Consider the following 13,521-nt stretch of genomic DNA (forward strand, 5'->3'; position numbering starts at 1 on the left):
TTGCTGGCTGGTGTTAATGAATGAATGCAGAGCCAGTCTTGACCCTGACCCTCGCCTGACCCTGACCCCAGCCTGACCTTGATTCGTAACCTGCCAGAGCCTGGCGCTGCCTCACACTTGCCCTTCAGCAATTTGTATGGTTCTTGGTGAGGATGTACACTTGTCTGGGCCACATCCAGTCCCACCTCCAGGTCTACAGGTGGCCCATAGGGTTTGCCCTGCCTGCCCCTGGACCCCTTGGGCATCACAGCCCTGGCATCAGGAGCTGAGTTGGTTTTCTATGGTCATCCAGGGGAAGCCTGGGATCACTGGGGTCTGGGAGCAGCAGGGACCATACCCAGAGGAGATGAGGGGCTCCGGGAGAAGCTTGTCACGCCTGGCTTCTGTGGGACTGAGGACAGACCAGCCAGAGATGGAAGGCGCTCTCCTGCCCCTCCCCAGAGAACACTTCACAGCTGAAGGACTGAACTGCAAACTTTATTAGAAACGCTCCTCATTCATGGTCAAGTTCACATTGACGTGGGTGGTGGGGAGGCAGTGCCAACTGGGGCTCTGGTGTCCCACTGCTGTGACAATTTCCAGTTACCAAGGAGTCTGGGTGCAGAGTGTCTGAAACACACCAGAGATGCCGGACAGTGGGGGCAGCAGCAGCAGCACGGCTTTGCAGGGGGACAGACTCCCATGGGTGGCTGAGCAGGGCCCCCCCACATCCACCCTCCAGGTACCCGCTAGGTCCCAGACTGATAAATAAACAGCGCGCCACACACACGGTTGAAACAGGAAACAAACCTGTGGGACTCTTCTCAAGAAGTGAAAAAATAACTCGCTCATGGATGGCTTTGCTACAGCGACAGCCAGGCTGCACCGGGAAGGGTGGGCAGCCTAGAGGCCCTGGGAGGGCAGCTCAGCCCCAGGACCTCATCAGACTTGGGTGTCACAATGCCTCTGTCCCCTTTAGCACCTGTAGACTAAGGGCTGTCCTCCACACACTCCTCTTTTAAAATGCAAACACAACTTAAGATAATCATCATCACCGAGGCTAAACTGTCCTGGGAGAATCTGTCAGAAGCATCCTCCCTGAACAGAGGGGACAGCCGAGCTGCACCTCAGTGGGATGAGGGCGTGGTGGTGGTGGGGGGGGAGTAAACAACGTCAAGAGGTAAGCAGGAGGCGTCTAAAGTTGCTTTGTCCACTCGTCCATTCTGCTGTTGGGCATCCCTGGGGAATAGTCTCTCAAAGTGGCCTCAAGTCCTAAACTGGTGTGACAATCCTGCTAACCTTGGCCAGAGGTGGGGCCAGGAGGGGTGTGGGCAGCGACTTCCCTCCTTCTTCTCAGCCCTGGCTGGGTTCCCCTGACCCTGCCTGCAGGGGACACGGAGCAGAAGTCTCACTCTCTTGAACAGGAAGCGGCCATCAGTACCGATCAGTACCGGGGGCCACGGCGTCCCGGCGGGTGGGTGAGTGGCAGCGCCTTAGGGAGGAGTCGACTGGCAGGGCCGCTCCAGGCGCAGCCGAACCTGCGGCGACAGACGATTCTTGTCCGAACTTGTCCCACGTCCTGGCCTTTCGGACCCCTCCTGCGCGGGCTGCGTGACCGTGGCCGGCGGGCAGGCCGGCCACCGCGCTGGGTCACTGGTACTGCAGGTAGTTTTTGAGAGACTGCGGCAGCGGCAGGGACCCGATGTCCTGCAGGCGCCGGCGGCCCAGGGCGGCGCGGATGGATCTCCGGCACAGGTCCATGAGTGGCAGGGGCTCGGCTGCAACGAGAGGGCAGAGGTGAGAGGCAGAGGTGAGAGCCCAGCGCAGCTCCCCGCGCTGCCCAGCCCCGCCCCTGCGCTGGCCGTCGGGGTCCAGCGAGCTGGAGACCGCGACGGTGTGGATCCAACTTGAACGAAGCCCACGAACAAAGGAGCATGGAACCACCTCAACAGGGGTGACTCATGCTATTTAAAAAAGAAAAAGAGGAGAGAGAGGGGGGAGAGAGAGGGAGGAGAGAGGGAGAAAAGAAAACAAGGAGGAAGAAAGGAAAGACCCAGTGCCCATGGCAGGGGTGACTGGAGTTCCATGAGCGCGCTTTGGAGCAGGCGCTGAGCGTGTCCTGACTCTGCGTAAAGACGCCCCTGACTGCAGAGGGGGACAGAGAACGGCCTTGGCTGGGTCTGCAGCCCGGCTTCCTCCAGAAGCCGGTCAGGCCGTGGGCACAGCAGTCCCTGATACTCAGAGTGTCCCTTCAGACCCCATCTCCAAATAAATAAATAAAGTTAAATTAAAAAGATCAATTTCCGGGCTGGGGATGTGGCTCAAGCAGTAGCGTGCTCGCCTGGCATATGCCGCGCGGGGCGCTGGGTTCGATCCTCAGCACCACATAAAAATAAAATAAAGATGTTGTGTCCATCTAAAAAAAAAAAAAGTAAAAAATAAATATTAAAAAAAAAAAAAGATCAATTTCCCCTATCGCTGGCTGTGCCGGTCAGGGGAGGGGCGCGTCGTCTCATTTTCCTCTTAACAACTGGTTCTGGAAAAATTAATACACGCAAATCCATAAGTGACAGAACCTTTGGACAGAGGACCAATGACACCAAGTTGAGGCTTACTGCCGCACCTGGATTGGGCACTCCCTCTCTTCCAGGCCCTCTAACTGGCCCTGGGGATATGGAGATGACCAAGACAGGGCTCGGGCAGCCCTGGAGGTAAGAGAGGGCGCCCATCCGGGATTTAAACAGGGGAAGGGTTTTGACAGAGGGCAATATTCCTAAATGCACAGGGCAGAAACGGGGGGCACTTCCTGGGTGGAGGCAGCTCTACTGGAAACTTCCAAGAGAAGACATCTGAACGGGGTTTTGAAGGGTGGATAGGAGTTGCCAGCACATGGAGGTAGGAAGGTGGTCAGCAGATAGAACAGGCAAAGGCCCAGGGGCAGAGAATGGGAGAGGCTGTGGGGATAGGGACAGTGCTGGCCAGCAGGCACTGGCTGGATGGGGAGTGAAGATGGTCTCCTGCTGTCCCCTGTGGCTTGCACAGGCCTCATTTTCCTGCACCCCAAGAACATGCCCGAGGCTTGAACCTGCATCTTAACAATTGTTTGGTAACAGAATACGTGATATTTTAAAAATATTCCAAGTGATATTTTAAAAGCATTCAAATCGTAAGCAGTGAGCACCAACTCAGGAGTTATCACAGGAATAAATGATACCACAGGGGACAGGAATGTGGTCAAGAGCGTGGTTCACAGGGACTTTCATTGACTAGAGCCACAGAGGTTAGAGGGGAGCTGTCAGGATTGAGGTGGGACTTGGTGCTGCGACAGAAGCCACACACCCTACATTCAGCTCCCCTCAACTGGAGCAAAGACCCCAAGTCCTAGAGGCTTCAAACACTATCATTTCTCTCTCTTTTTCTCTTTTTGCAGTACTGGGAATTAAATCCAGTGACACTCTACCATTGAGCCACGACCCCAGTCCTTTTTATTTTTTGAGACGGGATCTCGGTTGCTGAGGGCCTCGCTTATTTGCTGAGGCTGGCCTCAAACTTTCGATCCTCCTGCCTCAGCCTCCCGAGAGGCTGGGATTACAGGTGTGCATCACTGTGCCAGCCTAACTTCTTTTGCTCCTCATACAACAAGAGATTAGTCAGGGGATCTGGGCATGCCCTCTTTCCAGACCCAGAGGCCCACTGCTCACCCCAGCCACAGGGTCAGTGCCCAGGCCCCCTCACCCCTCACTCAGAGCATCCCCATCTCTCCTCCAGAAATATCACTGTTCCCTGCCCCCACCATGGCTCCAGAACAAATTTTGCAGTGCCCCTGCCAGTCAAGCCCCTGTGGGCCCCTCCCTTCCCCTGACTGAGTCCTGTGTTCAACATCTTGCCAGGAGCTGATCCTCCCTGCCGCAAGTCCCACCATCTCCTTTTGGTTCCTGCAGCCCCAGTGTCTGCTGTGTGCTGCTGGGTGTTGGGGAAATAAGAAAACCAGCCAGTGCTTATTTAATGAGCAGCTACTTCTTACTAGGCAGCATAAAGGAGGAAAGCTGTCTTTACTGAAGGCTTATCAAGTGACCAGGCACTTTACAAAGCTCTTTATTTATACCAACTCACACACATGTACATACCAGACTCATCACAATAACCCCTTGGGGTTGGAACAATTACCCCATTTTAAGGGGGATGATACAGAAACAGAGAGAGAGTGAGCCACCTGCTTAAGGATGCACAGCCAGGAGTTGAATCCAGACAAATGGAAAGTGGAACTTGTGTTATTTCTTAACTGCATTTATTGAGTGCCTGTTCTGTCCCCATTGCTATGCTAGGTTTGTCTCATTGAGGTCTCAAAACAATCCTGTAAGGTTAATGTGACCGGTTCATTCCTGCTTTACAGAGAGGAAACTGAGGCTCAGAGAGGTAGGGAGGCTTGTCCAGAGCTGCACAGCCTACATTTGGAGGCGCACACCAGGCAATTATAGAAGGAGGCCTCGATGAAGGAGGGTCGGTCACCTGTGTCCTGGGCTCCTGGCAGACTGTGACACAACTCCCAGCCTCACTGTCCAGCTCTGGCCACTTTCCGGACCACCACGCCCCCCTGTCCTGAATTACTGCACAGAGCCCAGTCAGGGTAGCGGTCTGCTGTCCCTCCAGGTGGACATGAAGTGCATGTCTCCATCTGACAGGACCCCAGCCAGCCATGAGGGGAGGGAACCCCCGGCAGGTGGGGACATGGGGAGCCCACACAATGCCGGGGGAACGTAAAGGGCATTTTGTGCAACTCCTGCGTAGAGTTCAAAAGTGGGGTCACAGACTTAGGGCAGGAGCCCCTGGGGAGCAGTGTGGGGAGGGCCTGGACCTGCCCCTTGACTCCAATCTGGGAACACCCCTGGGTCTGGTTTGTGGACACCACGAAGCAGCAGCCTTAAGATCTGTGCGCTGTTCACGCCAGACTTCAAAACAAACTCAGTCAACAGCCTCGTCCACTGAGTGCCTCGACCTGGAATCCCCTCCACTTCCATCTGGGTGGCCAGAGACGGCCAGCGCCTCTCAGAGCCTCGTGCTTCTCATCCGTAAAATGGGAAAGCAACACCTCCATCCGTGGGCCGTGGTGACCGAGGTGTGACCCAACAGGCACCAGGCTTCATCTCAGGCCACCAGCCCAAGAGGTGCCCTTAAAAAATGGTCATGGTTCCTTACTGTGTTTCTAAAACGCCTCCGATGTGTCACCCTAATTGAAAACAAAGTTCTGCTCTTGATGAAGATTTCTTGGAGCCAGGGCCGGATGTCACAAGGCCATCATGTCCCAAGTTCTTGGGTGACCTGAATTCTCCTTAGTCTTACTCCACTAACCCCTCGCACAACCCCGGGCGAACCACCCAGGACTTCCAAGGCCTCTGCTTTGCCATCCATGAAATGGGGGGTCAGCTCATGTGGCTAGAATGTCTGCAGCTGTGATGGCCTCCTGTGTCCCCAGGCCCTCTAAGGGCTTCCTGCCTGCCATGGGGTGAGCCAAGATATGAGGCACCCCACTCCCCTCACCCCCATATTCACATTTTGAAAACAGATCCACCTTCTTAAGGTCCAAATGTGAAATTCCCCAGTGGGGATTTTGGACAAGCGCCAGCAGATGGGAAGGGAGTTGAGTGACAGCTTTGGAACAGGGACTCAGCTGACCTGGGCACTGCATGTTTTGAGGAACATAAGTGAGAAGACACACGTGGTCCTCACACACACACTGCGCGTCAGAAGCGCTGCTCTCTTATCCACAGACCTGGTGTCCACGACTGAGGACTCAGAGGGCTGCTCCCCAGCCCCGGCCCATCTGCTGTTCCTTTTGCCTAGAACGCCCTCCCTGCACTTCCTGCCAGGGGCACACCTTGTCTCGAATCAAGTGCCACTTCCTCCCCGGGTGACTTGGCTCCTCTGTCCTCTGGGTCTACCCGTCCCGTGTCAACCCAGCTGTTTAATCATGCAAACGGGCAGGTGCATCATTAGCTGCAATAAGGCTATTTCTCAAATACCGTATTCCTGGTCCGGCGGCCCTGGTGCGGCCAGCGGAGACCCCCACTGGCGTCTAGAGAGCACTTGGAATGTGAGCGTCTTCCCGGGACAAGCTTCTCTGCTCCCCAGCAAAATGGTCTAGGAGTCCTCCGAGGCCACAGCGTCTTCGCATGACCTGCGAGCCAGCGAGCGTCATGGGCACAGATGGTGCCCGGCCCAGGAGGGGCTGTCACTCCTGCCTGGAAAGAGGGCTCTGAGCTCCTCCGTGTGCACAGAGGAGTGTCCAGGGGAAAAGAGCCCTAAATAACGCACAGCCTCCCAGCACCGCTGCAGAGAGGGGCGTGGGAAACCCCAAGGGAGGGCCCAGAACAGCGAGCGCTTGAACATGTCCCCAGAGTTCTCCACCCAACTGTGTGGCCTGTTTGACAGACAGTGGCAGTGGGCTCAAGGGAGCAGCCAGGACCCGCACCTGTACCCCTGACACCCAGCATCTCCCTGGAATGAAGGGAAGGTGTGCGCATGCCTATTGGAGGCGCTTGGCAGGCCAGTAACTGCTTCAATTCCAGAGGGGCAGGAAGCAGGTGGGATAGGAAGGTGGAGCACGTCCACCAGGGTGAGCCAGGTCCCCCCTTCCAGGAGCCCTGAGAATCTCCAAGCTCCATGGAGCAAACACTGGGGTGACAGCCAAGGACCTGTAATCCCAACACTGGGGGCACCCGTGTTGAAGGCTGAAGCAGCTCTGTTTGGGGGGCAGCCTTTGTGGAGGACATGCTCAGCCTGGAGATCCAGCGGAGGCACAAACAGCAGAGGTGGGGGCTCCTGATGGGAAAGGAAGGACACTTCTATTTAGAGGAAGAACCTGAGGGTCCGGCCCGCCCACAAGCTCCCTGTCTCCATATCTAGTAAGTGTGTCCGGCAATATTCTCAACCAAAGACTCGTAGTCCTCCCAGGCAAAGAAGAGCCACCCTGCTGCAGAGCACACCGAGGCCACCTGTTCAGATGGGCCCCGTAGCTCTGAAAGAGCCTCTACCCACCTGGTCTGAGAGCTACTCAAGGAGGTGCTCCAGCCACATGAAAAAGGAAACCGAGCCACAGGACGGGAAGAGAAGAGAGAACGGACTGCTGAAGTGAGGGGCAGTCGTGCATCCACAGGACGATCCCTGACATCTCAAAGCTTGGGAGAACCTCCTTCCCAAAGCTGTCACTTCTGTACGAGCCGTCACCAGCCGTCCCCCATGGTGCTGTGCTTCCCTGCCTCCTACCCTGTCCCCGTCTTCCCCCCACTCAGACCTTCCTTCCCCTGAGCCTCTGGAACAGCTGCTCACACAGGAAACTGTCCTCCTGCCCGGCCTCCTGAGTGCTCCCTCCCCTCGGCCTTAGCTGGACCTGCGTCCCCTCCCAGGAGACCACTGCCCTCTGCCTTCCCCGGGACGCGACCTCCTTGCACTGCCTCACCCCGCTTGTGACAGTCCCACTGCCTCTGGCACCCGCCACTTGGCTCGGTCCCCTCCCTACTCCTGACTGATGACATCTTCTAACTTCTGGCCTCCTGGACCTTTCCACCCACACCTGCCTCCCCCAGGGGCGGATCCTCCGCAGGACAACCCTGTCGTCACTCAGGTCCCGACCGCCATCCTCAGGGACCCTCCCCACTCTGAACTCAAGAGTGCACTTGGCCTCTGCTCCCTGAGACTGTCGGGCAGCTGGGCAGAGCAGAGGAGCCTGGGGCCGCAGGCTGGCCTCAGGCCCCGCTGGCAGAGTGGCCCGGCCGGCCTTCTCAGCCCGTGTCTCCATCAGAGTGGCAAACAGCTGGGCCTCCAGCTCAGGGGCCTTTGCACAGCTGACACTGGGCAGAACAGAGCCCTGTCCAGTCCTGGCTTTGACGCACCAAGTCACATCGGGTTGACAGGACAAACCACAGGAAATGCTCCTGGGAAGGCAGGTGGTGCCGGGGAGGTAAATGTGGGACAGGCCTTGGAGACCCAAGCTTCCAGTGGGCCAGGCGGCTTTGGCGGGGCAGGGCGCGGTGGCCCAGGCCCAGGCCGGCCCTCACCTGCATTATGACCAAGGCAAGGCCGGCTGCTCAGAGCCTCACTCAGCTCCAACACGCGAGACCCACCTCAGCCGAGGGCTCACAGTTGTGTTGTCAAAGGCACAGGGATCTGCTGCCCACGCTTCACCAGGGGCCTTGGGTCCCCAGGCGCCCTCTGCCCTTCCGGCCAGGACCTCAGCAAGGCAGGGGCAGCCTGCCCTCCCCTCGCTCTGGGCCACAGCCCGGCCTTGCTGGAGCTCCCCGACTCCTCCCGCTGGCTCTGGGACTCGAGTTCTCCTGCTGGGCCTTCTCAGTCCCCAAGTGGGCACAGCTGCAGAAACCTCTGTGTGAGAGCTGGGGAGCAGGGAGGAAAGGGTGGAAGCCCATCCCTCGCCTCTTCTGGGAGAGCCTGGGCTGGGGCGTGGGGAGCTGGAGTGGACGAGAAGCTTAGCTCAGCTCACCCCAGTACCAGGCCAAAGCCAGACTCTTTCAGCAGCAAACTTGACGTTTCTCTCACCAATACCAGACATCTTTAATGACCCGTTTTGCAGACGGGGGAATCGAGGCATGGAGAACATCCCTGCTTCAGTTAAGGGCCTCTCAGGAGGGTTGGGAGGGATACCCGAGGTCCAGTGCCTTTTGTAGACACTGGGGATGAAATCAGGTCCAACTGCCCATCCTAGCCTGTTTGTGATGCTATCACACAACACTCGAGACTGGGTAATTTATAAACAAGTAGTTCTGGGGGCTGGGGAAGTTCAAGACCAAGGTGCCAGCAGGTTCACATCTGGTGGAGGCCTGGTCTCTGGCCCCAAGGTGGCCCCTTGTTGCTGCATCCTCACATGGCAGAAGGTGGAGGAGCAAACGGTGGCTGGCTACTTCCCTCCAGTCCTTCTATGAGGGCCCCCATCCCACTTCCTCGAGGCCCCACTTCTTTCTTGGTATTGTTGCATTGGGTTTTTGTTTCAGTATGAATTCGGGAGGGAGCAGGCACGTTCAGACCACAGCCATGCGCACGTTCATCAAGCTCTACTTAAAACTGCTGCTATGGCTGGACTTTTAAATGTCCCCAAAGGCCATGTGCTAAATAAAGTCTTGGTCCCCAGCTGAGGCTACTGTGGGAGGTGGTGAAACTAGCAGGTGGGAAATTAGGCCATCAGGGTGTGCCCTTGCAGGGGACTCAGGGGCCTCAGCCCCTTTCTCTCCTGTGTTCCCGGCTGCCACGAGGGGAGCAGACCTCCTCTGTCACACGCTCCCTGCCATGATGTTCTGACTCACTACAGGCCCCAAAGCAATGTGACCAGGCAACCATGGACTTGAACCTCTGAAACCATGGACCAAAGCCAACCTTCCTATCTTACAAGTTGATGGTCTTAGGTATTTTATCACAGTGACGGAAAGCTGTCTCATACATTTGCAGGACCTGGGCACATGGAGCCTCCTGGGGCTCAGGCAGCCTGGGGAGACCTAAATAGCTGGGGATACTTTAGAGGGGGCTGTGATTAGGAGAAGAAATTTTGAGGGGAGCTGGCAGAGCCAGGAGAAGGCACCTAGCCCAGCCTCGGGTGTCTAGGATGGCCACGAGGAGGACGAAGCTTTAGAGGATGAACTGGCTGCACCACAGGGTGAGAAGGCTGTTTATTGGTTTCAAAGTCACCCCTCTAAGGGGTATTTTAAAATTCTCTTTTGTGTTTAACATTGGAGAAAATTCAGAGTTTTCCCAGATGATATTTTGAGGAAACAATAACAAATTGGTGGAGAAAATCTGGTTTGTTTAAAAAAAAAAATGTGAGTTTCCCCACCTTACTGGGAGCAGGGGCTGTACCTGAGGTACCTTAGCCAGGTGTCTGTGGGTGCTGGGAGTGTTCAGCAGACCCGTCCACACGTTGTGATGCTGTGTGCATCACCTGAGACCCTGGGAAGGCCAAGGTGGACAGGGAGGGCCATGGTGCTCGGCAGGGCTGTGATGGGCCCACGGAGGGCCTGGACTTCACTGAGAGCCGAATGACTCCTCCCAGGGCCAGCCGGACCGCCTGGTGTGGCTTAGCCACGAGGCGTCCCCCAAAAGCTCCTGTGAGACAGCGCAAGAAGGTTCAGAGGTGAAGTGATTGGGTTGTGACCCTGCGACCCAATCAGTGGATTAATCCCCGGATAGAGATTAACTGGGTGGTCACTGCAGGCAGGTGGGGTGTGGCTGGGTCCCTGGGGGAGTGCTTTTAGGTTTATGTCTTGCTCTCTGTTTTCTGATCATCACGTGGACGGCTTCCCTCCGCCACACTCGCCCACCATGATGTCCTCCTCACCTCCGCTCGGGGAAGGGAGCGGCCTTCTGTGGACTGAGGCCTCTGAAACCTGAGCCCCCTAGTAAACTTTCCTCCTCTGATTTTCTTGTCAGGTTTTTTGGTCACAGCAGTGGAAAGCTGACCAAACCATAGCCCCTGGGCCACCAGAGGAGCTGGCGGCCACATGGATCGGGGCCCATCCAGGTTGAAGAGGCCTTATAGGGTCCCCCAGTCACTCTGCCCCCACCTCTCCCTGGGCTCCCCAAGCCCGGGCTCATTCTGTCCTGGGCTGTCCCTGGCCATCGATACTTCTATCTCCTCCACAGAGGGTGAGTTCCCGGGGACGGGCCAGTCTGTGTGGGAGGACATGGAGAGGAGCTCTGTGTGGGAAGGGGTGACACATGGCGCGTGAGGCCCTGGCAGGAGGGACACCCCACAGATGAGAGCCTCCTGAGGAACACAGGACGGTTCTCAGGAAGCCAGGGCCGCACTGCCCCTTCACGGGTGGTGGGAGGGTGGGCTGGCTGACCTTGGTCACCCCCATAGGATGGGAGGCCTGTGTCAGCATGCCACGTCCGGCTGGGTGCTCTGGACCCAGGCCACCCATGGCCAGGGACCCCACCAGCCATGTCACAGCCAGCGAGGGGCTGAGCCTAGTTCAGAGTCGGGTGTGTCTGGCTTTGGGGCCCTGTCCACTCCCCAGCCAGGGGGTCTTGCAATGGAGCACAGACCAGGGGGCCACCACTGTGACGCCCCCACCCCAGACCAGGCTTCGAGACCTTTTTTCCTCTCAGAATGCACCTTTTGATTTCTGTCCTGGAGGGGCAAATCCTAAAGACTCGTGTCCCTCAATAATAATTTATTAAAAACAACAACAGCAACCGACGACCTTGTGGTGCCACCTGACAGGTGTGAATAGACGTCCCCCAGGACAGGCTGGGACACACGCTTCGCTCTACTGAGACCCTCTCCTGGGGGGTAGCCACCCCAGCACAGAGGCAGTGCCCCCCACCTGCCAGGCTGTCACCAGGTTCCCAGAGTGAGGTGGGCCTGGGAGAGGCGAGGAGCCAGGCACCCTGTGGTTTCGGGCCTCACTCTGCCTGGCGGCCATAAGGAAGCCCCCACCTGAGGCTGACCAGCCATCCCTGTATGCATGGGAGGGACGGTGGGTGCATGAGGGGAGAGCAGAGAAGGACGTAGCCTGTCCTGAGAAGTCACTTGAGGAGAAATAGAAAGAAGAGCGCAGTTCTGCTCATCCGCTTGCAACCCAAGACATCCCTGTGGAAGTCGGAACAATCAGCTCTCGAAATGGCAGCACTCTGCAAAGGCACCGTGGTAGATCTCTCCTCGGCTAGTTTCATGTCCCTAAATTCTGATCCGAATGAAGTGACAGGACACGCCCTCATGGGTTGTCAGAATCGAGATGGAATCATTTTTTTCAAATCCTCAACAAAAATAAAAGAATACAGCTGGAAGGTCACCATGGAGGGGACCTTGTGCACCTGTGTCTTCTGACAGAACTGCTCACAGAGACTGCCACACCGCCACCTCCCGCAAAGGCCACACAGCCTGACCCAAAGAGATGCAAGGAGTCTGCCCAGCAACTGGCAGCCCTCGTGGCTAATCCTCGGAGCCAATATTATCGCTTCCAAGTGTCCTAAGTGTCCTCATTTCACACGGAGACACCGCCCCTGCGTTAAGCTCCTTAAGGATGCCCACCGTGTACGACGGCCTGTGTGCTCCCCTGGCAAGGCTCTGCTGTTCCCAGATGGACGTCACCCCCTGTGGAGAGTCTCTGACTGCTGCTCAGCTTGACGTCCCCAATTCCACATGTACTTAGCTCCTGCTCTTATACAAATGAGGGCCCTTGTCACATGGACTTCTGCCGGGGCTGGCTCTGCTTTGGGATTCTCCTCAACCCTGCCCAGCGGTCAGTGGCCAGCAGCACTGGCTTCATCAGGGACCGTGAGACGCAGGACCCTGAGCCCCACCCAGCCCCACTGCACAAGAGTCAGCACTGTGACAGGATCCCCAGTGATTCTGACATGGTGCTCGACAGGCCTGGGCCATGGGGTGCCTTCCAGACACCCCGATATGCTGTGAGTGGAACCAAGTTCCCCTTCCTGCCTGTGGGCCATGCCAAGACACACTCCCGGCCTTTCCTCGGCCCTCTAAGTCCGACCCCCTGAGCCCTTTCGCCTCTACACAACTGTGTTGGGTCTGAGCTCTTGTCTTCATGTCCAGCCCCCTGGTCACCCCCTGACTCCACTATGCAGAGCAGCCTTGGGTCCCCATCCCCCCAAAACACACCACTTACCCCACAGCACACCTCCCTGGTATGGGCTTTCAGCCCTCTCATCACCATGGTGGACTGAGCCCCAGGATTCTTTGGGACAACCCCAGATCTCATTGTCCTGCCTTGGTGTTTGGGAAACACGGTCTTCCTCCCCAGCCTCCCGCCAGTCCTGGACCACCCTGGACCACCCTGGGCTGCTGTGGGATCATCTCCCGTTCGTGGTGGTTTGGGGTGCTGTGGGCAACCGGTTCCCAGCCCTGGCCACTCCGCAGTGGGTATTGTGGCTGCAACAGCAATCAAAGCCGAAGGTCTGGGGATGGGGCAGCTGAAATGAGCCTTCAACTCTGCAGGGGACAGCCCGGCTCCTCTGAGGAAGGTAGTGGATTTTTTTAAGTAGCCCTTTCATTCTACCTTAAATTAGCTGGGTCCCTTCAGCAGGGTTCCCTTAGCAGATGGATTAGTAATGGGCTGCACCAGCTCCACGGTCGGGCAGAGGGGTGCTCCTGCCCCAGCTGAAAAAGTACCCCAAATCCAACTGAATGCAACTCGAAGCCTGCCCCAGGGAGCTGCTTGATGGCTGGTGACCCTGGCCTTAGAGAAGGAGCCCCGTCGCCCGGGGGTTGGAGCGGGGGTGTCTCTGCTGGCATGCACCCTGCACATGCATCTCCCCAGTTTCCTCTGCCCCTGCAGCCCTGGAACCACTGGCTGTCCCCCAGGCGGTGGAAGAAGCACCCCCACCCTGAGCGGCCAGACACGGGCAGAACAGTGCTTGCAGACACAGCTGTGCTCCACCCACCCACCCAGGACAGGGCCAGGGTCCTCAAGGAAGGGGCCCCATCTCCAGGGTGCACCCCTCCCAAAGAAGAACGTGAAGCGTGGGGCAGCCTGGTGTGCCACTAGCTGGCACGTTACTTGAGTGGACAGTAGTGAC

At 57.3% G+C, this 13,521-nt stretch overlaps 1 protein-coding gene across 1 annotated transcript in view; it reads right to left on the reverse strand.

The window, feature by feature from the left end:
• Positions 1-456: 456 nt before the first annotated feature.
• The window catches only part of Spsb4 (splA/ryanodine receptor domain and SOCS box containing 4), a 67,842-nt gene continuing 54,777 nt past the window's right edge, over positions 457-13,521 (reverse strand). The window contains exon 3 of the mRNA XM_046431812.2: positions 457-1,757. Within this exon, the coding sequence (XP_046287768.1) occupies positions 1,630-1,757 (128 nt within the window). The 3' untranslated portion in view covers positions 457-1,629. The remainder of the gene's footprint in view (positions 1,758-13,521) is intronic.

The sequence above is a fragment of the Marmota monax genome, unplaced genomic scaffold (assembly GCF_021218885.2).
Source record: "Marmota monax isolate L192 unplaced genomic scaffold, Marmota_monax_Labrador192_F-V1.1 WCK01_AAM20220418_F8-fsc00022, whole genome shotgun sequence".
Lineage (NCBI taxonomy): Eukaryota > Metazoa > Chordata > Mammalia > Rodentia > Sciuridae > Marmota > Marmota monax.